Below are 27,230 nucleotides of genomic sequence, written 5' to 3' on the forward strand. Positions count from 1 at the left end.
TTGCAGAAAGTGCCTTGTCGTAGTGGGAGGGTTGTTAGGCAACCTAAATAGGTTCATGTTTTGGGAGAGGTTTTGGATTCGATCCCTGGAGGACATGAACCTGATCTCTGGTCATATGATAAAGTACTCCAAGATAAAGATGCAAGCATCTTGGCAAAGAGTAATGAATAATAGAATTAGAATATATGTATTCTAATAAAATCTGGAAGCTTGTAGAACCACCAAATGGTGTAAAAGCCTTTGGGTGTAAAAAGGTCAATAATAGGAAAAGAGGGATAGAAAGGAAGGTAGTAACTTTCAAAGCAAGGCTTGATGGAAAAGGAAACTTTTTCACTGGTAGTCATGCTTAAGTCTATCCGGATTCTTTTATCTATTTGGCAAGTGGATGTCAAGACAGCATTCCTTAATGGAAGTCTTGATGAAATCATCCATATAAAGCAACCATAAGGGTTCATTGCAAAGGGCTAAGAGCATCTTGTGTGCAGGATCAATCAGTCTATGGACTGAGGCAAAGCTTCAAGGTCTTGGAACATCCGGTTTATCAAAGTAATCCAGACCTATGGATTTATTGAGTAAACGGATAAGTTTTGTGTATACAAAAGGTGTGATGGAAACGTGGTGGTATTTCTTGTACCATACGTAGATAACATTTTTGGTAGTTGGAAACAATATCAAAATGTTGTCAGAAGTTAGGGTATGATTGTCCAAATAATTCGATATAAAGGACTTGGGAGAATGTATATATTTTTGAGATCAAAGTAATAAGGGATCGAAAGAAAAAATATATTTTACTTATCCCAAGCTTGATACATCGGAAAATCCTTGCTCGTTTTAAGCATGCAAAACTCCTCGAGTTTCTTACCTTTTAAGCATGGAGTGTCTTTATCTAAAGAGATGTCTCCGATGACATCAAAGGAGATTGAGGACATGTAGGCAGTTCTTTATGCTTCGGCAGTTAGACAACCTAATGTATGCTATGCACGAGATCAGAAATCTGTTTTGCCAAAGGCATAGTTAGCAGATATCAAAGTAACCCTAGACAAGGACATTGGACTGCAGTAAAGCATATATTAAAGTACCTTAGAGGCGCTAGAGATTATATGCTAGCTTACAAGGCAGTTAATTTGGTCCCTGTGGGTTACACGGATTTTGACTTCCAATCGGATAAGGACAATAATAAGTCAACCTCGGGGTTTTGTGTTTACTTTAAGAGGTAAAGTCATAACTATGGAAAAGTGATAAGCATAGGTGTTTTTCTGGACTCCACCATAGAAGCTTAGTATATGGCAAGCCTCTGAGGTAACCATAAAAGCTGAATGACTCAATAACCTCAAGATAGACTTAGATATGATTTCTGGTTTGTCCAAAGATTATTACAATTTATTGTAATAATGCTGGTGCAGTAGCAAACTCAAAGAAACCATAAGTCTATAAGGTAAGTAAACACAATAGAGCGCAAGTACCACCCAATACGAGAAATCGTATAAACGAGGAGAAGTTGTTGCCGCCTAGATTGCATCAGGTAATGACCTATAGATCCTTTCACTAAGGTCCTTAAGGCAAGAGCTTTTGATGGGCATGTTGAAGGGTTGAGAATCAGATGTATGGCAGTAGATATGGCAGCTTAGTCTTTTAGTATAAGTGGGAGATTGTTGGAGTGTATACTGAAAGTCTAAGCTTTGTAAACATTCATTATGAATAAAGAATCACATTTGGTCAAATTGTCTACATTTAGTTGTAGTTGTTCAATTAATTTATACTGTAGATAACATAGTATGTGGTGCCACATGCAGAAGATGATGTTATCAGTACCTTATAAATTATAAACAGTAGCTCACGACCAAAATGGAAAGGAACAAACCATTAGAAGGTCGTAGTGTAATTAGGTATCAGTTTATCTTGACTGTATAATTACACTAGTACACTTAGAGTGTATTGAGTAGGACCATTTGAGATCGTTTCTTTTATACTGATTTTATAAAGAAACAAAGACCTCGGTTATTATGGAAGTGTGTGCTCTTAATCCTGATATAATAACAAGCACATATATTTGATATTTATTTCTTTAATTTATCAATGGGTGAGATTTAGTTCGATGAATCAATAAGCCCGATAAGTTGGGAAATGGTATTACTTATAGTGTGTGTTGTTGATTATAGAAGGAAACTGTGTCCTAGAGATACTAGGTTGAGAATGTCCCCAAGAGGAGCTCAAAAGGATTGTCACGTTAAACCCTGCAGGTGGACTTAGTCCGACATGACGATGAAGTTGAGTGGTACTACTCTTGGAGCTAGATATTAATTAAGTGAGTTGTCAGTAACATACTTAATTAGTGGACATTTGTTATCTTAAACACAGGGAGACTAACACACTCATAATAAGAAGGAGCCCAAAAATATAATTTGGGATTGGTGCGGTAGTTCAATAATAATTCTCTAGTGGAATGAATTATTATTGATAAAATTAAGTTGTGTGTTCGGGGCGAACACGGGATGCTTAATTTTATCGGGAGACCAAAACCAATTCCTCCTCTCGGTCCCTATCGTAGCCTCTTAATTATAGAGTACTATACCCACCTATACCCACCTTCTTACCCATCCTATAGGGGGTCGGCCAAGCTAGCTTGGAGACCAAGCTAGGGCCGGCCATGTTTTGGTTCATGGGTGAATTCATGTGGCCGGCCCTAGCTTGAACTCAAGCTTAGGTGGCCGGCCCTATTAAAATAAAAAGGAATTTTATTTTTTTTAATTTTTCTTATGTGGATAACATGATTTAAAAGAGAGTTTAAAAATTTAAATCTTTCCTTTTATAAGATTCTACAAAAGATTAAGAGAAGAGTTAAATCTCTTTCCTTATTTGTAGATTAAAAGGTTGATTTTAATTTTGGTAAAAACTTTCCTTTTAATCATGTTCATGATTTAAAAGAGAGTTTAAAAATTAAATATCTCTTTTATAAGTTTCTACAAGAGATTAAGAAAAGATTTGATATCTTTCCTTATTTGTAGATTAAAAGAGATTTTAATTTTTAGAGATAACTTTCTTTTTATTCACATGTTTAAAAGAAAGATTTTAATTTATAAAATTTCCTTTTTATTAACCAATCATGAAGGGATGAAAATTATTGGAGAAATTTTTATAAATTTCTAGAAACAAATTAGGAAGTTTTAATTTTTATTTTAATTAAAACTCTCCTTGTTTTGGGGAAAGTGGTGGCCGACCATTGCAATTAAAAAAAGAAAATTGTTTTAATTAAAATAATTTTTCTTTTCATGGCAAAGGAATTAAGGAAATTTTTATTTAAATTTCCTTATTTGTCAAGACCAAGGATTATAAAAGAGGGGGTAGAGGAGGCTTCATCGTGAACAACTCTATTATTTTTCTCCCTCTTTTCTTCCTTGGGTGTGGCCGGCCCTTTCTTTCCTCTCCTCTACTTTGTGTGGCCGAAACCTTCTCATGGTGGAGATAGCTTTGGTGGCCGGAACTAAGAAGGAGAAGAAGAAGAGAAAAGAAGCCTCTTTTCTAGCATCCCTTGGAGCATGGTGGTGGTGGTCGAACCTCTTCATCCTAGGAGAAGTTTTGATGGCCGAAACTTGTAAGGAAGAAGAAGGTGCTAGGTGGTTCTCATCTCGGAAGATCGTTGCCCACACAACGTCCGAGGTTAGAAGAGGAATACGGTAGAAGATCAAGAGGTCTTTCTAAAAGGTATAACTAGTAATTTTTCTTTCCGCATCATACTAGTTATTTTTAGAAATAATACTAAATACAAGAGGCATACGATTCTAGAGTTTCGAATTTATTTTCGATATAGTGTTCTTTTGTTTTTCTTTTCCTTGTGATTTGATTGTTCTTTTCGGTTAACCTAAAGTTATTTTAGGAAATTAAATATTAGCTTTCCATAAAAGGTTTTGTCTAGTCGGTGGTGGTTGCTCCCATATCCAAGAAGGTCATGTGCCTCGCCACGTCAGTACTGGGAACCAATTATGGAAATTAATATTTAATGGAATTAATAACTTAAGGTGACTTGGGTCGAACGTGTTAAGTTCCGCAGGAGATCCAAGTCAAAACCTAAAAGAACAAATAGATTAAGTTTTGGATCAAACGTGTTAAGTTCCGTAGGCGATCCAAAATTTAATTTAAAAGAACACATGGTAGCTAGGAAAAGGTTCAGACCTTTGTACAAAATTTTTGTACAGTGGAACCTCTAGGTTTTCCGAGTAGCAACCAACACCCGGGGAGACGCGGGCACGCTTCTCGATGTGTGCACGCTTCCCCAAACATACTTCAATAGGTCGTGTCAGAAAAGCATTTCTGACGTCATTCCGCAATCGTCCGAGCATATCCCAGATGTGACGGTGGAAGCTTCCACCGTATGATACTCTGTCCACTCCGGCCGCCGACCATGCTGTTTGTCGGCGACAGGTGTCTCAAGGACGAAGTTACCAGTTGTTCTTTTTATCTCCTAGCGTTCTTACTTGTTCCCGGGCCGAGCGGACCAGCCGCTCGGTGCTCATGGCCTCCTGGGAGGCCCTGTTCATGTGCTCGGATGGAATTGCGCCTTATTGTCCTGCGTCTCGATTAAGCGGCCTGTCCGCACGGCCCATAGCCTCTTTTACCTTGAGCATCGGAAACCCGACCCCTGGTCGGGTTGTCTTCCGTCCGGTCCGGGAGACCCTTGGCCGAATGTCCGGTCGGCCGACCACTCCGCTCTGCACGACCTCGGGCTTGACCCTCTTGACCCTTGACCTCCACATGTCGTTGACCTCCCGCCAACGAGTGATCCCCCCATCCTTACCACCGGATCACATGCCTCCCCCTCAAGTCTAGTCGAAGGAGGCATTAAGTCCAACTGACTAGACTATGAGTTTGGCCAATCAACAGCCGACCCGCCAATACCGAAAGTACAAAAGTATACCTCTGCTCGGCCCCTATGGGGTCGAATATATCCGGTCGGCTAGTTGCCAAGGGCTGCCCCAATGGCCTATGATGATGTTCTCGGGATCTTCTCGGAATGCGTGTAAATCTCCACCATTATGGTTGAGCATGCGGGTTCTGCCTCGTGATGGGGCTCATTAAATGCCTTCCTCTGATCGAGTGCCACATGGCGCGGCTGACGTCATCGTACGGCCGCCACCTTACGCCCGATGCGACGTCTGTCGGTTTGAAATGGACGGTGCGATGTGGGCCTAGGTTCCTGTGACCTGAATCCGACGGCTCAGGACGATCGGGCATAACCCTATAAAGCCTTCACCCTTCTCCTTCGCCGCACCTTCGCCCTCGCGTCCAGAAGCCTCCTCCTGCTCAGTGCCCCGGCGACCTTGCTCATCGGCATTCCGGCGATCCCTCGCCTTCTTCCTTCGCTTCTCATCTTCTCTATAAGGTTCTTTGTCTTTCCCTCTTTCTTTCTGTGTTTTCTTTGCGTTCTTTGCCGAGTTCTCGTCTTTTGGTTACTGTTCCGTTCATCTCCCTTAAGCCTTTGCATTTTCTCCCAATTTCCGCCTTCTCCACTGTTGTTCCGACGATGGCAAGTTCCTCTCAGCCCGCGGACCTCGCTCTCGGCCCATGGTATACCACCATGGAGTCGCGGTTCGATCGGCGCGATGCCGAGAGCCTGATTAACGCTTTCGACATCCCTTCCGATTTCGAATTGATTTTACCTTCTCCTTCCACTCGGCCACATAACCCTCTGCGCGGCACTATCTGTTTTTTCCGTGAACAGTTTACAGCCGGTCTGCGGTTTCCTCTCCACCCCTTCATCGTCGAAATTTGTAACTTCTTTGGCATTCCGCTCGCCTAGTTGGTTCCCAACACTTTTCGCCTTCTGTGCGGAGTTGTGATATTATTTAAGATACACAACATTCCCCTCCGCCCGGAAGTCTTCTATTATTTCTACTATCCTAAGCAATCCGAGCCGGGCACTTATCTGTTTCAGGCTCGACCCGGCTTAGTCTTTTTTGATAAACTTCCTTCTTCCAACAAACATTGGAAAGAAAACTTCTTCTTTCTTCGTATGCCCGGGCGGCTCCCTTTCCATACTAAATGGCAGGTCGGACCGCCAACCTCTCCCGAGCTGAAGAAGTTTAAGACCCGACCGGACTATCTTCAAACAGCAAATCTGCTAGTCGGCCTGAAGCTCGACATCAACAAGCTCCTACATGAAGGAGTGATGTATATATTCGGTTTGAGTCCAAGTCGGACCCCGCTCCCGAGCAGCTTTGGTAAGAACTTCACTTGTACATCTGCCTTGAGTTCTAACTGATTTCAATCTTCTTTCCTTGCAGCGAACATCGTAATGGAGTTTGTGTTGTTCGGTGATCCTGTCTGAATGTTGAACTAACGGACGCTGGGCACGTGGCACTCTCCGGTGGCTGACGTGGATCTTCGACTGGTTGCACGAACCTCCGGCGAACCTGCACAGAAGTCAGGCCGGGAAGGGGTTCCCGGCGGCAACCCTCCGACGCTCAAGTCAGGCAAGCAAGTAGTGAAAAAAGTGGCTCCAAAGGTGTCCAACGCGTACCTCCGGCGAAGTATAAGGCTCTTTATATAGAGCGGTGAAAGAGCTCCTGCACGTCCACCGAGGTGCATACGTGTCCGTAGCCCCATACCTCGGTATGTGTCTGTCAGAAAGCTTACCTGACGCCATACTTCTACAGTCCAAGCACGTCTTCGATGGGACAACAGAACACCTCGTTGTCAGCCTTGGAGTATGGCCTAGCCATAGGACTTGACAGCTGTCATAAGATGTTCGTCCTTCTTTATCGACCACAGGCCGGGGCGTCCGTCCGGCCGGCGGGACGGGGCGTCCGTCCGGCCGGCGGGACGGGGCGTCCGTCCGGCCGGTGGGACGGGGCGTCCGTCCGGCTGGCACTTACTTCACGTCCGACCTTCTCTCTCCATCGGCATGCTGGGGAGATCTTCGGTAAGATGTTATGTAGGGACTACTAGCAGTATGTTATATTGCCTTCGGACGATCATGACGTCCGCTCGGCCCTTCGTTACTGTTCAATCGAGCGTCGGAACCCCGACTTCTGTCGGGGCGACTTTTGCCATCGACTATTCGCCGGTCGGCCGGCCGGGAGGTCGGGCCATCCTTCTCCGGTCGGCCACCTGGCCTTTTGACTCCCGCGTGGCATTGACCCCTCAGAATGGGGGTCCCCTGTTCTAACCGCCGGATCAAGTCTAGTCGAAGGAGGTAAAGTCCGACTGACTAGACTGCCGATCTGACAGAGTAACGACCGATACATTAATCCGCTCGGCCATGCTTAGGGATGCTCATCCGTTCGGCGGTACTTTGCCCATGCCTTGTATTCCCTTGGAATCCATGCCCCATCCTCTCCTCTACTGTCCATCACGTGTGCTGCGCACGGTAAGGGGCGATCATTAAATGCGACCTATATTCTGCTGACACGTGGCGATCATGCTTTTGTCAGTGTATGGCGGTGGCGTCACTTCTGATGGGACGGCCGCCGTTTGAAATGAACGGCTAGATGATGGCCTCGTTCTTCACGACCTGGATCGGACGGTGGAGGCTGCTCTCGGGCGGCGATATAAATCTCGCGGCCCCCTCTCTCCGCCGCCTTCTTCTTCATCGACCTCCGACCCCCCGCTGCTGTTTCTGCTCCGGCGATCCTTATTCCCCGCCTGTTTGGTGCGCTTGCCATCTTCTTCCTTTCCTCGATCTTTTTCGTACCCGTAAGCCTTCCTTTTCAACTCCCCTCCTCTGGTATTGCTTTCTTTTTCATTCTGTCGGCATTTTCTTCTAGTTTTTCTGTCAATATCTCTTCTGTTTCGACCATGGCGAGTACTTCTACGCCTACAGTCGGCGCTCCTGGTCTCTGGTATACGACTATGGAGAGCCGATTCGATGAAGAAGACGCACTGCGTCTTATTCGAACGTATGAAGTTCCGGCTGACCATGAGATAGTTGTGGCTAGTCCTTCCGATCGGCCTAATGATCCATCGCCCGACACCATTTGCTTCTTCCGTGATCAATTTTTGGCCGGGCTGCGTTTTCCTCCACATCCATTCATCATCAACATATGCAACCACTTTCGCCTCCCGCTCGGCCAATTAGTCCCGAACTTGATTAGGTTGCTGAGCGGGGTGATAGTCCTTTACAAGTTGAATGATATCCCCTTGGACCCCCAAATCTTCCACTATTTTTTCTAACCAAAACAATCCGAGTGGGGGACCTTCATATTTCAATCTAGGTCGGGTTTCGTCCTATTTACCAACATGCCGAGCTCCAATAAGCATTGGAAGGAGCATTTCTTTTTTATGCGTCTTCCCGAACGGCCGGTCTTCCGAACGAAGTGGCAGACGGTGGTGCGGAATCAACCGGGTCTTGGCAAATTCAAGAGTCATCCGGCGTATCTTCATGCGGCCAACCAGCTGGTCGGCCAACGTTACGATATCGACAAGTTGCTCCTTCCTGGAGTGATGTATATATTCGGCTTGTCTCCCATCCAAGCCGATCTGCCTTGTAGCATGAGTAAGCGATTCTTATCTCCCCTTTTTCTTTTGTTCTAACTGATTTATTTTTTGTTTCTGCAGCTGAAATTATGTGGCGTGCAAAGGCAACTGAAAAGCTCAAGATGAAAGCCGCCAATATTGAGGCGGTGAAGGACAAAGAGGCAGCCGAACGGGGTTTGGTTCTGGCCGGCTCAACAACTGAAGGGAGCGAGGGAACTCAAGTTGCTCCCGAGGCTTCGGCCGCCCGCATCTCCACTGACGAGGCCGCGGCCAATATCACAACATCTGCCCAGGCCGAGGAGGAGGGCCGATCGGCTGACGAGGCACCTTTGGTGACTCGTAAACGCCGTCGGCTAGAGCAAGCCGCTCAACAACCTCCACCAGGAGAGCAGCTTTCCGAGCGAAGCGATGATGCTCATGTTGTTTTTGAGGCGGTCTCCTCGGAGCACACTCCGACTCAGCTTGACTTGCCACCGACCATCACTGAGGCACAACCTTCCACCTCTCAGACTCTACGTCGTCTTAGGCGACTGGGCGACCGTTCGGTCCCGATCGGCGAGTCCTCTGGCCATGCTGCTGCGTCTCAAGATGACTCGAGCGGCCCGAGGGTGATTAAAATTGTCCTCAGATTTCCCTCGGAGGAATACTTACTGGCCGCCGATCGGCCATCGGTTCCCGAACAGCAGATCACCCTCATCGGTCCGCTCGCCAAAGTTTGGGAGGACGCGCGCGTACGCGTCGCGCTCATGTCCCCCAGTCAGCTAGGGGACAGTAACCTGCAGCAGGCGACCGGGGTATGCCTTTCTGCTTTATTTTAGTTTTTAACTTAACTGCCTTTATTCGCATAGTTGGGTAGAGCAGATCGCAGTCAGCAATCGACTGGCTGAGCTGGAGGAAGAAATGAAAAAACTCAAACTTTCGGAGGCAAACCAAGGGCAATCCACGGCTGCTTTGGAGAAAAGCAAAAAACTTTTGGAAGCCGAACGGAGACGAGCTTCCGATCTGGCGAGCGAGGTCGCTCGGCTTGAAGCTGTGGTCAAACAACGGGATAAAGAGATCAAGACGGCGACCACTCGGAAGCGCAAGGCCATCGACGACATGGACCTAATGAAGGTGGAGATCAGAGGGCTAGAGCAACGCATCAAGGATCTGGATGCCCTCCTGGCCACCGAGAAGGAGAGCCGCTCGGCCGATCTTCTTAAATTTGAGGGAGACTTGAAGGATCTCCGTACCGCCAACGATGCTTCCCAAGCCGCGCTCAAAGAGTATCAGGAGGGGGATTCGGCTCGCTCTGACGAAGTGAGGAAGGCATTTGTCCGCTCGGACGACTTCGGAGAGAAGTTCACCGACAAGATTTCCCTCACTTTCGAAGAGGCGATTAAGGTGGCGGTGGATTACTTGAAGACCAAAGGCCACCTTCCCGCCGAGCTGACCATCCCCCCAGAGGATCTGGCTACCGTGATGGGCACCATTCCTGATGCTCTTTTTGATTTTGACGCGTGAGGAGTGTTTTTTATCAACTTTTTTGTATCTTCGTCGTTTGGCAAAACTTATTTTTGCTGTAACTTCTTTTGTTTGCCCAGCGTTTGGCGTAAATAGATCATCTTTCCGTTCCTGCAACTTTTGTTTTGGCAAGAAATTTTTCTTTCGTCATGTTTAAAGTGTTCTTTAAAACTCCTCCGCTCGGCTTCATACTCTAACATGGACTCAAGCCGATTGTCTTCAAAAAACGTCTTTCGCCATGCGACTGCGTAGCCGCTCGGTGCGCGAACGTCACTCGTTCACGTGCTCACCTCTTTAATTCCTATTAACCATCTTTTGTTTTGCACCTTACCTCAAAGGGGTTTTCCATATATTTTTGCTTAGCGAGCCGCTCGGCCGTATGTTGGCCTTAAAGAACAGGCTCTTACCGCCGAAATGTATCACGTGGATGGCTATCCGCTCGGATGTTTATAGACGCCGGCTCGTCTCTCGATATTTAACGTCGGAGCTCGACGGTCTTCCGCTCGGACGTTTATAGACGTCGGCTCGTCTCTCGATATTTAACGTCGGAGCTCGACGGTCGCTGGAGCGTTTATAGACCCGCTCGTCTCTCGATATTTAACGTCGGAGCTCGGCGGTCTTCCGCTCGGACGTTTAGACAGCGGCTCGTCTCTCGATATTTAACGTCGGAGCTCGACGGTCTTCCGCTCGGAGGGTTTATAGACGCCGGCTCGTCTCTCGATATTTAACGTCGGAGCTCGACGGTCTTCCGCTCGGACGTTTATAGACGTCGGCTCGTCTCTCGATATTTAACGTCGGAGCTCGACGGTCTTCCGCTCGGACGTTTATAGACGCCGGCTCGTCTCTCGATATTTAACGTCGGAGCTCAAAGGCCTATTAAGGCTAATTTTTATTATATACTCCCGAATGGCATGGGGTCTTCGTCATTGAGCCTCCAACTCGGCTAACATACTCCCGGCCGAACGGCGCAGGATCTTTGACCTCGATCTTGCTTCAAATAATATACACCCAGCCCTAACGGTACGGGGTCTTTACCATCGAGCCTTCGACTCGTGTAATTTATATGCCCAGCCGAACGGCACGGGGTCTTCACGCAGTAGGCCGTTCGGCGGATAATGCTCAATGCGTTTTTATCTTTTTGCTTCCTGCATTACAAGGACATAGGCGACTAGCATATACACCAAAATAAGTTGCATCGGTGCACCTCTCATCCAGCTCGATAAGGCTGGAGATGATTCGCGCTCCATGGCTGATCCAGCTGCCGTCCTTCTTCATCCTCCAAATAATAAGCGCTCGAGCGGAGCTTTTCGATAACCTTGAAGGGGCCCGTCCAGGGAGCTTCCAGCTTACCGACGTCGCCGACCGGCTTGACTTTCTTCCAGACAAAATTGCCAACCTGGAACGATCTGGGGATTACGCGGCGGTTGTAGTTTTGCTTCATCCGCTGCCGGTACGCCATCAGCCGAACGGATGCCTTGGCTCGCTCCTCGTCGACCAAATCCAACTCCATGTTCCTCCGTTCGGCGTTGCCAGCATCATAGCTCTCGATCCGGACGAACTTGACGCCGACTTCAACAGGAATGACTGCTTCACCGCCATACACCAGGTGGAAAGGCGTGACGCCCGTCCCTTCCTTTGGAGTCGTTCGAATGGCCCATAAGACGCCCGGCACTTCATCCACCCAACTTCCTCCCAAATGGTCAAGCCGAGCACGCAGAATACGAAGAATTTCCCGATTAGCTACTTCAGCTTGACCATTGCTTTGGGGGTATGCTACGGACGTGAAGTGTTGCTCGATGCCATAGCTTTGGCACCAATCTTCGAGCAACTTTCCGGTGAACTGCCGTCCGTTGTCGGAAATCAGTCGGCGAGGGATGCCGAACCGACAGATGATGTGCTGCCATATGAACTTTTTGACCATCTGTTCGGTGATCCTGGCTAGCGGCTCGGCCTCCACCCACTTGGAAAAATAATCGACCGCCACTAGCAGAAATTTCCGCTGTCCGGTCGCCTTAGGAAATGGACCAACGATATCCATTCCCCACTGATCGAACGGACATGAGACTGTTGATGCCTTCATTTCCTCTGCCGGTCGGTGGTAGAAGTTATGGTACTTCTGGCACGAAAGGCACGTCGACACGGTCCGAGCGGCGTCTGCTTGTAAGGTTGGCCAGAAGTACCCGGCCAACAGGATCTTCTTAGCCAGCGATCGTCCGCCCGGATGTCCTCCGCATGATCCTTGATGTACTTCTTGGAGGATGTAAGCCGAGTCCTCCGAGCTCACGCATTTCAACAGCGGGCGTGAGAAAGCCTTCTTGTAAAGCTGATCGCCGATGAGTGTGAACCGACCGACTCTCCTCCTTAGCAGCTGGGCTTCATTCTGATCGGACGGTGTGGCGCCCGAGCGCAGAAACTCCGTGATGGGTGTCCTCTAGTCGCTCAGAAACGTAAGGCCTTCCATACGGTCGACGTGCGCCACCAACAATACTTGTTCAATTGGCTGCTAAATGACGATCGGCGTTATTGAGCTCGCGAGTTTGGCTAACTCATCGGCCGCCTGATTTTCTGCTCTGGGTATCTTCTGGACAATGACTTCTCTAAAATTGGCTTTAAGCTTCTCGAAGGCTTCAGCGTAGAGATTGAGCCGAGCACTGTTGATTTCGAAGGTACCAGAGAGCTGCTGAGCGACCAACTGGGAATCCGAATGAAGCACCCACGTGCCATGCTGCCTGCAAGCCGGCTATGAGGGCCTCATACTCTGCTTCATTGTTTGTAGCTTTATAATCCAGCCGGACGGATAAGTGCATCTTTTCTTCTTGAGGGGAGAGCAACAGTATTCCAATCCCGCTTCCGAGCCGAGTGGATGATCCGTCCACAAATATTTTCCACATAGCTTCCGACTCTGAATTCTGCACCTCCGTCACAAAATCTGCCAAGAACTGCGCTTTGGATGTCAAATTCACTTAACTCCGTCGTCCATTTGATGAGCCGCCCGGACGCTTCTGGATTCAGTAATACACGCCCGAGCGGGCTATTGGTTTTGACAATGATGGTATGCGCCAGGAAGTATGGACGAAGGCGCCGAGCGGCGAGGACCAGAGCGAAAGCCAGCTTCTCGAGCCCAGTGTAGCGAGATTCAGCATCTTTTAAAATATGACTAAGGAAATACACAGGCTCTTCTCCGCTCGCCCTCACTAGTGCCGAGCCAATTGCTTGCTCGGTTGAAGACAAGTACATATAAAGTGGCTCACCCGCAGTCGGCTTGGCTAATACCGGGAGAGAGCTCAGATATGCCTTCAAATCTTCGAACGTCCGATCACATTCTTTGTCCCAATGAAACTTATTGGCCTTGCGCAAGATTTTGAAAAAAGGAAGGCTCCGGTCGGCGGTTTTGGAGATGAATCTGGACAGAGCAGTTATCCGACAAGTCAAACGCTGCACTTCCCTTGTATTTCTTGGAGGCGGCATGTCTTGTAGAGCTTTCACCTTGCTGGGATTTGCTTCGATGCCCCGCTCGGTCACTATGTACCCCAAGAAATGCCCTCCTTTTGCTCCGAACAGGCACTTCTGGGGATTTAGCTTGACTCCATATTTGCGTAGCGTTCGGAAGGTTTCCTCCATGTCTTTGAAGAGATCGACCGCTCGGACGGACTTGATGAGAATGTCGTCCACGTACACTTCTAGATTTCGCCTGATCTGCTCTCTGAATACTTTATTCATCAAGCGCTAATATGTGGCTCCCGCATTCTTCAATCCGAACGGCATCACATTATAGCAATAGGTGCCGTCGGCCGTCACGAAGCTGACTTTTTCTTGATCTTCACGGGCGAGCGGCACTTGATGATAGCCTTGGTAAGCGTCGAGCATACATATTAATTCGTAGCCGGCCGTAGAGTCCACTAGCTGATCTATCCGGGGCAGAGGATAAAAGTCTTTCGGGCAAGCTTTGTTGAGATCCCGAAAATCTATGCATACTCTCCACTTGTTGCCCGGCTTGGAGACTAATACTACGTTTGCCAGCCAGCTCGGGAATTGCACCTCGCGTATATGGCCGGCCTCCAAGAGTTTTTCCACCTCCGCTCGGATAATGGAATTCTGCTCGGCGCTGAAGTCCCTTTTTCTTTGCTTTACTGGACGAGCGTCCGGTCGGACGTGGAGCTCATGCTGCGCTATGCTTGGTGAAATTCCGGGCAGCTCATGTGTCGACCAGACGAAGATATCATGGTTTCTCCGGAGGCATTGGATCACCTCCTCTTTCTGATTCGCCTCCAGGTCGGATGCGATGAATGTTGTGGCCTCCGATCGGGTCGGGTGTATCTGCACTTCCTCTTTTTCTTCATAAACTAAAGAGGGAGGCTTTTCAGTTATAACATTCACCTCGATCCGTGGCGACTTCCGAGCGGAATTTGCTTCTGCTCGGACCATTTCAACGTAGCATCGCCGAGCTGCCAGTTGATCTCCCCGTACTTCTCCCACTTTGTCTTCGACGGGGAACTTGATCTTCTGGTGGAAGGTAGAGACGGCCGCTCGGAACTCACTGAGCGCCGGTCGTCCCAGAATGACGTTGTATGAGGAGGGAGAGTCTACCACCACGAAGTTCGCTGTCCGCGTCCTCCTGAGCGGCTCTTCTCCCAGTGAGATGGCTAGCCGGATTTGTCCGACCGGTAGGACTTCATTGCCCGTAAACCCGTAGAGGGGGGTTGTCATGGGCAGCAGCTCGGCGCAGTCAATTTGTAGTTGATCGAACGCCTTTTTGAATATTATGTTGACCGAGCTTCCTGTGTCAATAAAAACGCGGTGAATAGTGTAGTTGGCTATTACCGCTTTGATGAGCAGAGCGTCGTCGTGGGGCACTTCAACTCCTTCCAAGTCCCCAGACCCAAAACTGATTTTGGGTCCACTCGCCCGCTCTCGGCTGCAGCCGACTGCATGGATCTGGAGCTGCCGAACGCTTGCCTTTCTTGCTCGGTTGGAGTCTCCTCCGGTCGGCCCACCAGCTATGATGTTGATTTCGCCTCGGGAAGTATTGCTTCTATTTTCTTCTTCTCGGGCGGAAGGTCGGGCACGTTCCCTAGACATTCGGAGATTTTCCCGCCTCAGAGAGCGATGCCGCTCGGGAGGCTGTTCTTGTCTTCTGTCAACTACCGTCCGATCGGCTTCACGAGGCCTCTGCCGCCTGTCGGTTGATGGCAACCGACGACCACCGCCTCTGGGAATAGGGTGGGCGATTAGAGGAAGACTGCGGCAATTCCTGGTGTTATGTGTGTCCGTCCTGTGGAAGGAGCAGAACATCGGGGTCCATCTCTTCTTTGTCCTAGGCCGCTCGGCTGCTACTTCTTAGACATGAGGTCTTGGATGAGCTCTAATTGCTTCAGCCCGTGGTCCTCTGGGTGGCTGATGAGCAGCGTGCGACTTTCGTTCGGCAGGAGGAGCCCGCTCGGCTGGAGTTTCTTTTTTCCTTGCCACTTGCGCTTTCTCCACGTTGATGTATTCGTTGGCCCGGTGTAGCATGTGATCATAGTCTCGGGGCGGCTTCAGAATGAGCGATCGAAAGAAATCCCCATCCACGAGGCCTTGTGTGAAGGCATTCATCATGGTTTCCAAGGTGGCCGTTGGAATATCCATGGCCACTCTGTTGAACCGCTGGATGTAAGCTTGGAGCGATTCTCGGGCTTCCTGTTTGATGGCAAACAGACTAACACTGGTTTTTTGATAGCGCCGACTGCTTGCGAAGTGATGGAGGAAGGCCGTCTGGAAGTCCATGAAGCTTGTGATGGATCCGTCCGGCAACCTCCGAAACCAACGTTGAGCCGATCCAGATAGGGTGGTGAGGAAAACCCGACACTTCACCCCATCTGTGTATTGATGCAGGGTTGTCGTGTTATCAAACTTGCCCAAATGATCATCCGGATCGGTGGTTCCATTCTATTCGCCGATCGTCGGAGGCACGTAGTGCTTGGGCAGAGGGTCTCGTAGAATAGCCTCTGAAAATTGGCGATTAATCCGCTCGGGCGATGAGTCCGCTCGAGGGGCTTTTCCTTTTCTGTCATCTCGTCTCGGCATTTCATCCGAAGAAGATCCCCGATCTCTATGAGTGGGTGCAGCTTCGGGGGTGCGGAATAGGGCCTGATGAAATGCAACGGTGGCAGGTGGTGCTTCCGCTCGACCACCAGACGCTGACGTTGCTTGCTGCTCTGGCCGCTCGGCTGTTGCTTTCTGCTTTTGCTCCACAAGCTTGGCAGCCCTCAACTCGATCAGAGCGTCGAGTTCCTCCGTGGAAAGCGTCACCGTGTGTTGTCGTCCAGCCTCGTCCATTGTTTCCGTTCGGATGCAGGAGCGTTCCCGCAGTCGTCAAATTGATCTCCGTCAATGCCGAACCAACGGACGGGCGCGGCACTCTCCTGGCCGATGGATCTTCGATCGTTGCACGAACCTCCGCGAACGCATAGAAGTCGGGCCGGAAGGGTTCGTGACCCTCCGACGCTCAAGTCAGGCAAGCAAGTAGTGAAAAAAGTGGCTCCAAAGGTGTCCAACGCGTACCTCCGGCGAAGTATAAGGCTCTTTATATAGAGCGGAGAAAGAGCTCCTGCACGTCCACCGAAGCACATACGTGTCCGTAGCTCATACCTCGGTATGTGTCTGTCAGAAAGCTTACCTGACGCCATACTGCTACAGTCCAAGCACGTCTTCGATGGGACAACAGAACACCTCGTTGTCAGACTTGGAGTATGGCCTAGCCATAGGACTTGACAGCTGTCATATGATGTTCGTCCTTCTTTATCGACCACAGGCCGGGGCGTCCGTTCGGCCGGCGGGACGGGGCGTCCGTCCGGCCGGTGGGACGAGGCGTCCGTCCGGCTGGCACTTACTTCACGTCCGGCCTTCTCTCTCCATCGGCATGCTGGGGAGATCTTCGGTAAGATGTTATGTAGGGACTACTAGCAGTATGTTATATTGCCTTCGGACGATCATGACGTCCGCTCGGCCCTTCGTTACTGTTCAATCGAGCGTCGGAACCCCGATTTCTGTCGAGGCGACTTTTGCCATCGACTATTCGCCGGTCGGCCGGCGGGGAGGTCGGGCCATCCTTCTCCGGTCGGCCACCTGGCCTTTTGACTCCCGCGTGGCATTGACCCCTCAGAATGGGGGTCCCCTGTTCTAACCGCCGGATCATTCGGGATTTTGAAGAAGAAAGCGGCTGCACTCGAGGCAGCAGCGGCCCAGGAAATGGAGCAGTTGGGCATTGCTCCGGTCGCTCTCATGAAGGTGAGAGCGAGACGAATGTAGGAGAGTCTGCCGCTCAGGCTTCACCCATGGAGGCGGCTGGCGGTGCAACTTCTAGCAAAGAACCGACCGTTTGGGAGGAAGACTCAGATCTGGAGGACGAGCTCCCGCTCGACAGGAAAAGACGGCATGTCGAGGTGCCTCTCCGCTCGGCCACCTCCGTAGTGCAAGCGCCCGAGCGGACGGACACCGCCTCTCAACGCGGCAAAGCACCATCGGTCGAGGCACTCTCCTCCGGCCGGATTCCCTCTCAACTGGATGCGCCTGCGGCCCCCATCGAAGCGGTGTCGGTCGGCTCCCTTCCTCCTGTACCCCGCCGAGTCCTCCGCTCGGGCATTCTGTCCACAATGTCCAGCCCGACCTCCGATCCTTTAGCGTTCGCTCAGACGACTCCGGGCTGGCGCCGCACTATTAGGGTCACCCTGCTCCTCCCTACTGAGGCATTTATGGTCGAGTCCGATCGGTCGACAGCTCCCGAACATATGATCACCATCAAGGGGCCCCTCGCTGAGATGTGGGCGAACGCCCGGGCCCGTGTGGCCATGATACCGCTCGACAAGCTGGCTGACAGTCATATGCAGCAGTCCACAGGGGTAAGCTTTATTTCTGCCCTTTTATGTAGCCTTCCCGGTCGTCCTTTTAACATGCCTTTGTATATCAGAGATGGGTGGAAGAAATTGCTGTTGCCAATCGCTTGGCAATGGTGGAGGAGGAGCTGAAAAGACTGAAGAGTCCGGGCGGCCCGTCTTCTTCTCAAGGTCCCTCTTATGCTGAGCTGCAGAAGGAGCTCGCAAAAACTAAGGAGTTGTTAGAGGCCGAGCGGAAGAAGACGGCTGACCAGGCATACATGTTGGACCAACTTGACAAGCAGGTCAAAACTTATGACCGCAAGATTGAGCTCGCCACCACTAGGAAGAACACTACTATCGCCGACCTTGAAGCGAAGAACGTGGAGGCTCACGCCCTGGAACAGCGGGTAAAAGAGTTGGCTGATCTGTTGGACCACGAGAAAAAGGGTCGTTCGGTCGAGGCGACCAAACTCAAGGACGATTTGAAGGCCGTGCAAGAGGCTCTCGACGCTTCCCGTGCTGCCTTTACGGAGTATCAAGGGGCCGAGCCGAGCCGCCTTGCTGCGATGAGGCAGTCCTACATCCGCTCGGTCGACTTAGTCCAGAAGGTGTGGGATCGGCTCGTCCTGGCATTCGAGTTGGCTATCACTGCTACTGCTGACCACCTGAAAGCATAGGGTCATTTGCTGGAGTCTTTCGTCATCCCCGTTCAGGAACATGCAGCTCTTCTTTCCACCATCCCGAAGAGCGTTTTTGACTATCTTGAATGAACTGTCTTTGGCATTTTTGTAATCATCCCATTCGGTTGAACTTTAATTCTAATGAGTTGCATCTGTAACTTTGGCCCCGTTCGGCGAACTTTTTAAATGTAACTTTGGAATGTCAACTTTTGCTCTATTAGCCTTTCGTTTTAAGTGCTCCTCATAACTGTGCCGACCGGTCGCTCGACCTTTTTTTTCGCATGTTTTCTCTTAACTTCCTCGCCCGGTCAAACGACCTTCATTCCGAATGGAACTTCCGTTAGTTTTTCGTTTTTAAGTATTTTTCTCAACTGCGCCGCTCGGTCAAGCGATCTTCATTCCAAATGGAACTTCCGTTAGTTTTTCGTTGATCGGCGCGACGTTGTCCTGTTCGGGGGGTTTATAGTCGCATGTTCGACTCTAGAGTTTAACGTCGCCGCTCGACAGATTCCGACCGGGGGGTTTATAGTCGCCGGTACGACTCTAGAGTTTAACATCGTCGCTCGACGGTCTTCCGGCCGGGTGCCGCTCGGAATGATTTGATAAGTATATCATCTTCGTATACTTCCAAGTTGCGCCCGATCTGCTCCCAGAATACTTTGTTTATCAGTCGTTGATAGGTAGCCCTAGCGTTTTTAAATCCAAACGGCATTACGTTGTAATAGTAAGTGTCATATGCGGTGACGAAACTGACCTTTTCTTGGTCTTCTCGGGCGAGCGGCACTTGATGATAGTCCTGATAAGCATCCAACATGTATATTAGCTCGCACCCAGTTGTGGAGTCTACTAGTTGATCTATCCGGGGCAGAGGGTAGAAATTCTTTGGGCAGGCCTTGTTCAGATCCCGGAAGTCAATGCAAACTCTCCATTTGTTGCTTGGTTTAGAGACCAGCACCACGTTTGCGAGCCAGCTCGAGAACTGTACCTCCCTTATGTGGCCGGCCTCCAAGAGCTTCTCCACCTCCGCCCGGATGATGATATTCTGTTCGGCACTGAAGTCCCTCTTCCTTTGCTTTACTGGCCGAGCATCCGGTCGGACGTGAAGCTTGTGCTGCGCTATACTCGGCGAGACTCCTGGCAGCTCATGGGTCGACCAAGCGAAAACGTCGCAATTTTTCTGGAGACATCCGATCAGCTTCTCTTTCTGACTTGCTTCCAGGTCGGCTGCTGTGAAAGTCGTGGCCTCCGGTCGGGCAAGGTGGATCTGTACCTCCTCTTTTTCTTCATAAACTAGAGAAGGTGGCTTTTCAGTTATAGCGTTTACCTCGACTCGTGACACTTTCCGAGCGGATTTAGCCTCGGCTCGGACCATCTCTACATAGCATCGCTGAGCGGCAAGCTGATCTCCTCGGACCTCCCCAACTTGGCCGTCCACCGGGAACTTGATCTTCTAGCAGAAGGTGGAGACGACCGCTCGGAACTCGTTGAGAGCCGGTCGTCCCAGGATAACATTGTACACGGAGGGAGCGTCGACCACGATGAAGTTGGCAGCCCGCGTTCTTCTAAGTGGCTCCTCCCCCAGCAAGATAGCCAGCCGGACCAGTCCGACTGGAAAAACTTCGTTACTGGTGAACCCATAGAGGGGGGTTGTCATCGGCAGCAACTCGGCTCGGTCAATTTGTAATTGGTTGAAAGCCTTCCGGAAGATTATGTTGACCGAGCTGCCTATATCAATAAAGATGTAGTGAATAGTATAGTTAGCTATTACCGCTCAGATGATGAGGGTGTCATCATGCGGGACTTCGACTCCCTCGAGGTCCCTTGGCCCAAAGCTGATTTCGGACCCGCTCGCCCGCTCCTGACTGCAGCCGACCGCGTGGATCCTAAGTTGCCTTACGTGCGCCTTTCTCGCTCTGTTGGAGTCTCCTCCGGTCGGCCCTCCGGCGATGATGTTGATTTCGCCCCTCGAGGCATTTCCTCTGTTCTCCTCCTCCCGAGTGAATGACCTAGGTCGTTCATGTGACGCCCAGGGATTAGCTCTGTGCGGCTGGTGAGGGTGCCGCTCGGGTGATTCTCTGGCTGCCCGCCGCCAGGCCTCTTGGTGTCGATGTCGCTTATCGGGTGATGGGGATCGACGACGATAACTCCTGGGAACGGGATGAGCGATCGGAGAGAGACTCCGACAATCCCGGGTGTTGTGTGTGGCGGATTGGTGGAGCGAGCAAAACATGGAAGTCCATTCCTTCCTTTTTGGCCTAGGCCAATCGGTCGCTACTTGTTGGACGACGTGCGGCCTTGTTTCCTGATGAGGTTGGGCGACTTCTGCGCGGGGTCCTCTCGGTGGTTGATAGTTGGAAGGCGGCTTCCGCTCGGCGTGGGCTGGTGGCTCGGCTGGTGCTTCCTTTTTTCTCGCCATCTGAGCTTCTTCCACGTTGATGTACTCGTTGACTTTGTTCAACATGTGGTCGTAGCTACGAGGCGGCTTTCAGATAACTGATCGGAAGAACTCACCGTCCACAAGCCCCTGTGTGAACATGTTCATCATAGTTTCCGAGGTGACCGTTGGGATGTCCATAGCCACCTGGTTGAAGCGTTGGATGTAAGCTCGGAGCGACTCCTTCGCGTCTTGCTTGATGGCGAACAGACTGACGCTGGTCTTCTGGTAGCGTCTGCTGCTCGCGAAGTGATGGAGGAACGCCGTGCGGAACTCTTTGAAGCTTGTGAGATGGCCTCAGAGAATTGTCGGTTGATCCGCTCGGGAGACGAATCCATCCGGGGCACCTTACCCTTCCTTGCGTCACGGATGGGCGCCTCGTCAGACGAAGAGCCTCGGTCGAGGTTGGCTTGCGCGACTTCTAACGGCGTTTGGAATAAAGCCGGTGGAACGGTATTGGGGCGGGCGGAGCTTCCACCTGAGTGCCGGTCGGACCTTTGTTCTGGCCCCATATTGAGAGTTGCTCCGGCCGATCGTCTAGTGTTGCCCGACCGCCTGATGCCGACGTTGCCTATTGCGCTATCCGCTTGGCTTGAGCCTTTTGCTGCTGCTCGACTATCTTGGTCGCCCACGCTTGGATGAGCGCATCTAGTTCTTCAGGAGAGAGTGTCATCGTGAGTTGGCGTCCAACTTCTTCCATCGTCTTTGCTCGGATTCATGTTCGTTCCCACAGACGGCGCCAATTTGATCCTGTCCGAGCTCTGAGTCGACGGACGCTGGGGAGGTGGCGCTCTCCGCTGTCCTTTGGTGTCGAGGTGGACCTCCGGCGAACCTGCAAAGAAGCCGAGCCGGGAGGGGTTTCCCAGCGACGACCCTCCAACGCTCAAGTCAGGCAACGAGGAAGCAGAGTAACGTTACTGTGGCTACAGTGATCAAGATTGCATACCTCTGTCGAAGTCTGGGGGTTCTTATATAGGACCCTAGGGAGACGCGGGCACGCTTCTCGATGTGTACACGCTTCCCCAAACATACCTCAATAGGTCGTGTCAGAAAAGCATGTCTAACGTCATTCCGCAATCGTCCGAGCATATCCCGGATGTGACGGTGGAAGCTTCCACCGTACGATACTCTGTCCACTCCGGCTGCCGACCATGCTGTTTGTCGGCGGCAGGTGTCTCAAGGACGAAGTTACCAGTTGTTCTTTTTTATCTCCTAGCGTTCTTACTTGTTCCCGGGCCGAGCGGACCAGCCGCTCGGCGCTCATGACCTCCTGGGAGGCCCTGTTCATGTGCTCGGATGGAATTGCGCCTTATTGTCCTGTGTCTCGGGCGAGCGGCCTGTCTGCACGGCCCATAGCCTCTTTTACCTTGAGCATCGGAAACCCGACCCCTGGTCGGGTTGTCTTACATCCAGTCCGGGAGACCCTTGGCCGAATGTCCGGTCGGCCGACCACTCCGCTCGGCACAACCTCGGGCTTGACCCTCTTGACCCTTGACCTCCACGTGTCGTTGACCTCCCGCCAACGAGTGATCCCCCCATCCTTACCACCGAATCAGGCCCGATAAGTTGGGAAATGATATTACTTATAGTGTGTGTTGTTGATTATAGAAGGAAACTGTGTCCTGGTAATCTAGGTTGAGAATGTCCCCAAGAGGAGCTCATAAGGATCGTCATGTTAAATCCTGCAGGTGGACTTAGTCCGACATGATGATGAGGTTGAGTGGTACTACTCTTGGCATAAGATATTAATTAAGTGAGTTGTCAGTAACTCAATTAATTAGTGGGCATTCGACATCTTAAATACAAGGAGACTAACACACTCATAATAAGAAGGAGCCCAAAACGTAATTTGGGATTGGTGCTGTAGTTCAATAATAATTCTTTAGTGGTATGAATTATTATTGATGAAATTAAGTTGGGTGTTCGGGGCAAACACGGGAAGCTTAATTTCATCGGAAGACCAAAACCAATTTCTCCTCTCGGTCCCTATCGTAGCCTCTTAATTATAGAGAATTATACCCACCTATACCTACCTTCCTACTTAAGTATTAGTTTATCTTGACTAATAAATTACATTAGTACACTCTAAGTGTATTGAGTAGGATCATTTAAGATAAGTTCTTTTTATACTGACTTAATAAAAGAATAAAGATCTTAGTTATTATGGAAGTGTGTGCTCTTAATCCTAAAATAATAACAAACACACATATTTAGTATTTATTTCTTTGATTTATCAAAGGGTGCAATTTAGCTCGATAAATCAAAAGGACCGATAAGTTGGGAAATGATATTACTTATAGTGTGTGATGTTGATTATAGAAGGAAATTGTGTCCTAGTAATCTAGGTTGAGAATGTTCTCAAGAGGAGCTCATAAGGATTATCATGTTAAACCTTGCAGGTGGACTTAGTCCGACATGACGATAAGGTTGAGTGGTAGTACTCTTGGACTAAAATATTAATTAAGTGAGTTGTTAGTAACTCATTTAATTAGTAGACATTCGACATCTTAAACACAGGGACTCTAACACACTCATAATAAGGAGCCCAAAACGTAATTTAGGATTGGTGCGGTAGTTCAATAATAATTCTTTAGTGGTATGAATTATTATTGATGAAATTAAGTTGAGTGTTCGGGGTGAACACGGGAAGCTTAATTTCATCAGGAGACCAAAACCAATTCCTCCTCTCGGTCCCTATCGTAGTCTATTATTTATAAAGTATTATACCCACTCATACCCACCTTCTTACCAATCTTAAGGTGGTCAGCCAAGCCTTGCTTGGAGTTCAAGCAAGGGGTTGTCCAAGTTAATCCTTGGATGGACCAAGTGGTGGCCGGCCCTAGCTTGAGTCCAAGCTTAGGTGGCCAGCCACAATAAAATTAAAAGGATTTTATTTTTTAAAATTTTTCTTATGTGGATTCCATGGTTTTAAAAGAGAGTTTAAAATTTAAATCTTTCCTTTTATAGCTTTCTACAAAAGATTAAGTGGGTTTGATATCTTTCCTTATTTGTAGTTGAAAAGAAGATTTTAATTTTGATAAAATTTTCTTTTTTTATAACCATGTTCATGATTTAAAAAGAGAGTTTTAAAATTAAATATTTTCTTTTATAAGTTTCTACAAAAGCTTAAGAAAAGATCTGATATCTTTCCTTATTTGTAGATTGAAAGGAGATTTTAATTTCAGAGAAAACTTTCCTTTTTGGAAATCATCCACATATTTAAAAGAAATATTTTAATTTATAAAATTTCCTTTTATAACCCACCATGAAGGGAAAATTTATTAGAAATTTTTTTTATAAATTTCCGGAAACAAATTAGAAAGTTTTAATTCTTGTGATTTAAAACTTTCCTTATTTGGAGCTTGTAGGTGGCCGGCCATGATATGTAAGAAAAGAAATTTGATTTTAATTAATTATATTTTCCTTTTAATGACAAAGGAATTAAGGAAATTTTTATTTAAACTTTCCTTATTTGCCAAGACCAAGGATTATAAAAGAGGGGATAGAGGTGCCTTCATGGGTAATACTCTATTCTATTTTCCTCCCTCTCTTCCTTGGTTGTGGCCGACTCTAGAGCTTCTTCTTCTCCTCTTCTCTTCTTCTTTAGTGGACGGTTTCATCCCTCTCTTGGAGCTCTTGTTGGTGGCCGGATCTAGCTAGGAGAAGAAGGAGAGAGGATGCTTTGTTTCTTGCATCCCTTGGAGCTTGGTGGTGTGGCCGAAACTCTACATCCTTCGAGGAGTCTTAGTTTGGCCGAAACTTGCAAGGAGGGAGAAGAAGGGCTTGGGTGGTTCTCATCTCGGTAGATCGTTACCCACACAACGTCCAAGATTAGAAGAGGAATACGGTAGAAGATCAAGATGTCGTTGCATACAAAGGAAGGTATAACTAGTAATTATTTTCCGCATCATACTAGTTTTTCTTTGTATGAATTCCAAACACAAGAGGCATTAGATTCTAGATTTTCGGATTAGATATTCGAAGTTGTGTTTTTTTTTATTTTTGATCTTGTGATTCGATTGTTCTTTTTGGTTAAACCTAATGTTATTTTAGGAAATTAAATATTTAATTTCGTTAAAAGGTTTTGTCGAGGCAGTGGTGGATGTTCCCATACCCAAGAAGGTCATGTACCTCGCCATGTTTTACCTGAGAGCCGATTTCTGAAATAAATATTTAATTGAATTTGTAACATAGGTTGATTTGGATCAATAGTGTTAAGTTCCGCTTGCAATCCAAGTCTAAACCATTAAGAACAGATATGTTAAATTTGGAATCAATAATGTTAAGTTCCATTTGTGATTCCTAATTTAATTTCTAAAGAACACAATAGGTTATTAGGAAAGGTTTGACACTAGTACAAAATTTTTGTATAGTGGAACCGGTACGATCTTCCTAGGACTAACCAACAATTGGTATCAGAGCTAGGGTTTGCCTCTGTGTGTTTGATTTTCAATTTAATTATGCACATGTCATATATAATTTAGGTAGGATAATAGTAGGATATGCTAACTCTGTAGTTGCAGACTCCAACTATTATGACTTATGATTTTTGTGTGTGATTGGACCCTTGCTTGGACATGTCAAGGGTATTTTATTATGTGTGCATGATTATATTTAACTAATACAGCAGGAGTTGTATTAGCCCTAGTGATCCGGCAGTAAGAATGGGGGACCCCATTTGGCAGAGTCAACGCCGCGAGGAGGGCCAAAGGCCTTGGCCGAGCGGATAAGGAGGGCGACGACCAGCTGAGGCTTCCGAGCGGAAGCAATATACCCCGCCGGAGGCGGGGTTCCGACGCTCATGATGAACAGTAGGAAAGGCCGAGCAGAGGGCCTGCTCGGCCGAAGGAATAAAACATCAACGCTGCGAACAGTCCAGAGCACATGACCCGGAAGCTCCCGCGCGGATCAGGACATCCGATCGGCCGGACGCGAGGAAACGGCCGACCGGTCGGACGATTGACGGGGAGTAAGAAAAGGCAAGGATAGGAACATCTTCTGACAGCAGATGATATGCAGGATCCTAGGACAGGGGCTCACTGTCCCATCAAGGACATGGGCTCACTGTCCCATCAAAGACATGCTCACTGTCCCATCAAAGACGTGCTCGTACTGTAGCAGTAAGGAGTCAGGCAAGCTCCTCTGACAAGCCCATACTGGGTATGGGTTGAGGACACGTGTGTGTGCCTCGGTATATGTACATCAGCCTCCTCAGAAGTCTATATAAGGCCTCAACTTCTTCAACCGGAGGTACGCGAGTCTTCATCCGACAACCACTTTCATCTATTCCTTCGCCTGACTTGAGCGTCGGAGGGCCATCGCCGGGACACCCCTCCCGGCTCGGTTTTGTTGCAGGTTCGCCGGAGCACTCGAGGATTCAGCAGGGAGCGCCACGTCCCCAGCGTTCGTTGACCCCTGGTTCGGACAGGATCAATTTGGCGCCGTCTGTGGGAACGCTCCTGCATCCGAACGGGAACGATGGACGAGGCTGGACGACAACACACGGTGATGCTTTCGACAGAAGAACTCGACGCTCTGGTCGAGATGAGGGCCGCCAAACTTATGGAGCTAAAACAGAAAGTAGCCGCCGAGCGGCCGGAGCAACAAGCAACATCTGCATCGGGTGGCCGAGCGGAAGCACCTCAAGCCACCGTTGCATTCCCTCAGGCACTCTTCCGTACTCCCCCAGAAATCGCGCCCGCTCACGGGGGGCAAGGATCTTCATCTGATGAGCCTCCCGTGTGGGATCATAGGAAGGGCAAAATCCTCCGAGCGGACGCTTCTCCCGAGCGGAAGCACCGACTGCCAAAGTTCCATTTCCCTCAAAAGCAGATACTTCATCTCCCGAATTCGACTTATAGCAAGCCCCTCCTTCTGGAACCTCGAGAGCGGGAGTTTGATGTCAGGCGATGAATCGTCCGCATACGAGGAAGTTGGGTGGACTGTTGGAGTGTATACTGAAAGCCTAAGCTTTGTAAACATTCATTATGAATAAAGAATCACATTTGGTCTAATTATCTACATTTGTTTGTAGTTGTTCATTTAATTTATATTGTAGATAACATAGTATGTGGTGTCACATACAGAAGATGATGTTATCAGTACCTTATAAATTATAAACAGTAGCTCACGACCAGAATGGAAAGGAACAAACCATTAGAAGGTCGTAGTGTAATTAGGTATTAGTTTATCTTGACTATATAATTACACTAGTATACTCAGAGTGTATTGAGTAGGACCATTCGAGGTCGTTCCTTTTATACTGACTTTATAAAGGAACAAAGACCTCAG

The 27,230-nt window shown here is 48.8% G+C and overlaps 1 protein-coding gene across 1 annotated transcript in view; it reads left to right on the forward strand.

Annotated features, from left to right (window-relative positions):
* Positions 1-21,308: 21,308 nt before the first annotated feature.
* The window catches only part of LOC122044211 (exopolygalacturonase-like), a 38,942-nt gene continuing 33,020 nt past the window's right edge, over positions 21,309-27,230 (forward strand). The window contains exon 1 of the mRNA XM_042604739.1: positions 21,309-21,562. Coding sequence (XP_042460673.1) covers positions 21,309-21,562 — 254 coding nt within the window. The remainder of the gene's footprint in view (positions 21,563-27,230) is intronic.

Source organism: Zingiber officinale, chromosome 2A (genome assembly GCF_018446385.1).
Source record: "Zingiber officinale cultivar Zhangliang chromosome 2A, Zo_v1.1, whole genome shotgun sequence".
NCBI classification, from domain to species: Eukaryota; Viridiplantae; Streptophyta; class Magnoliopsida; order Zingiberales; family Zingiberaceae; genus Zingiber; species Zingiber officinale.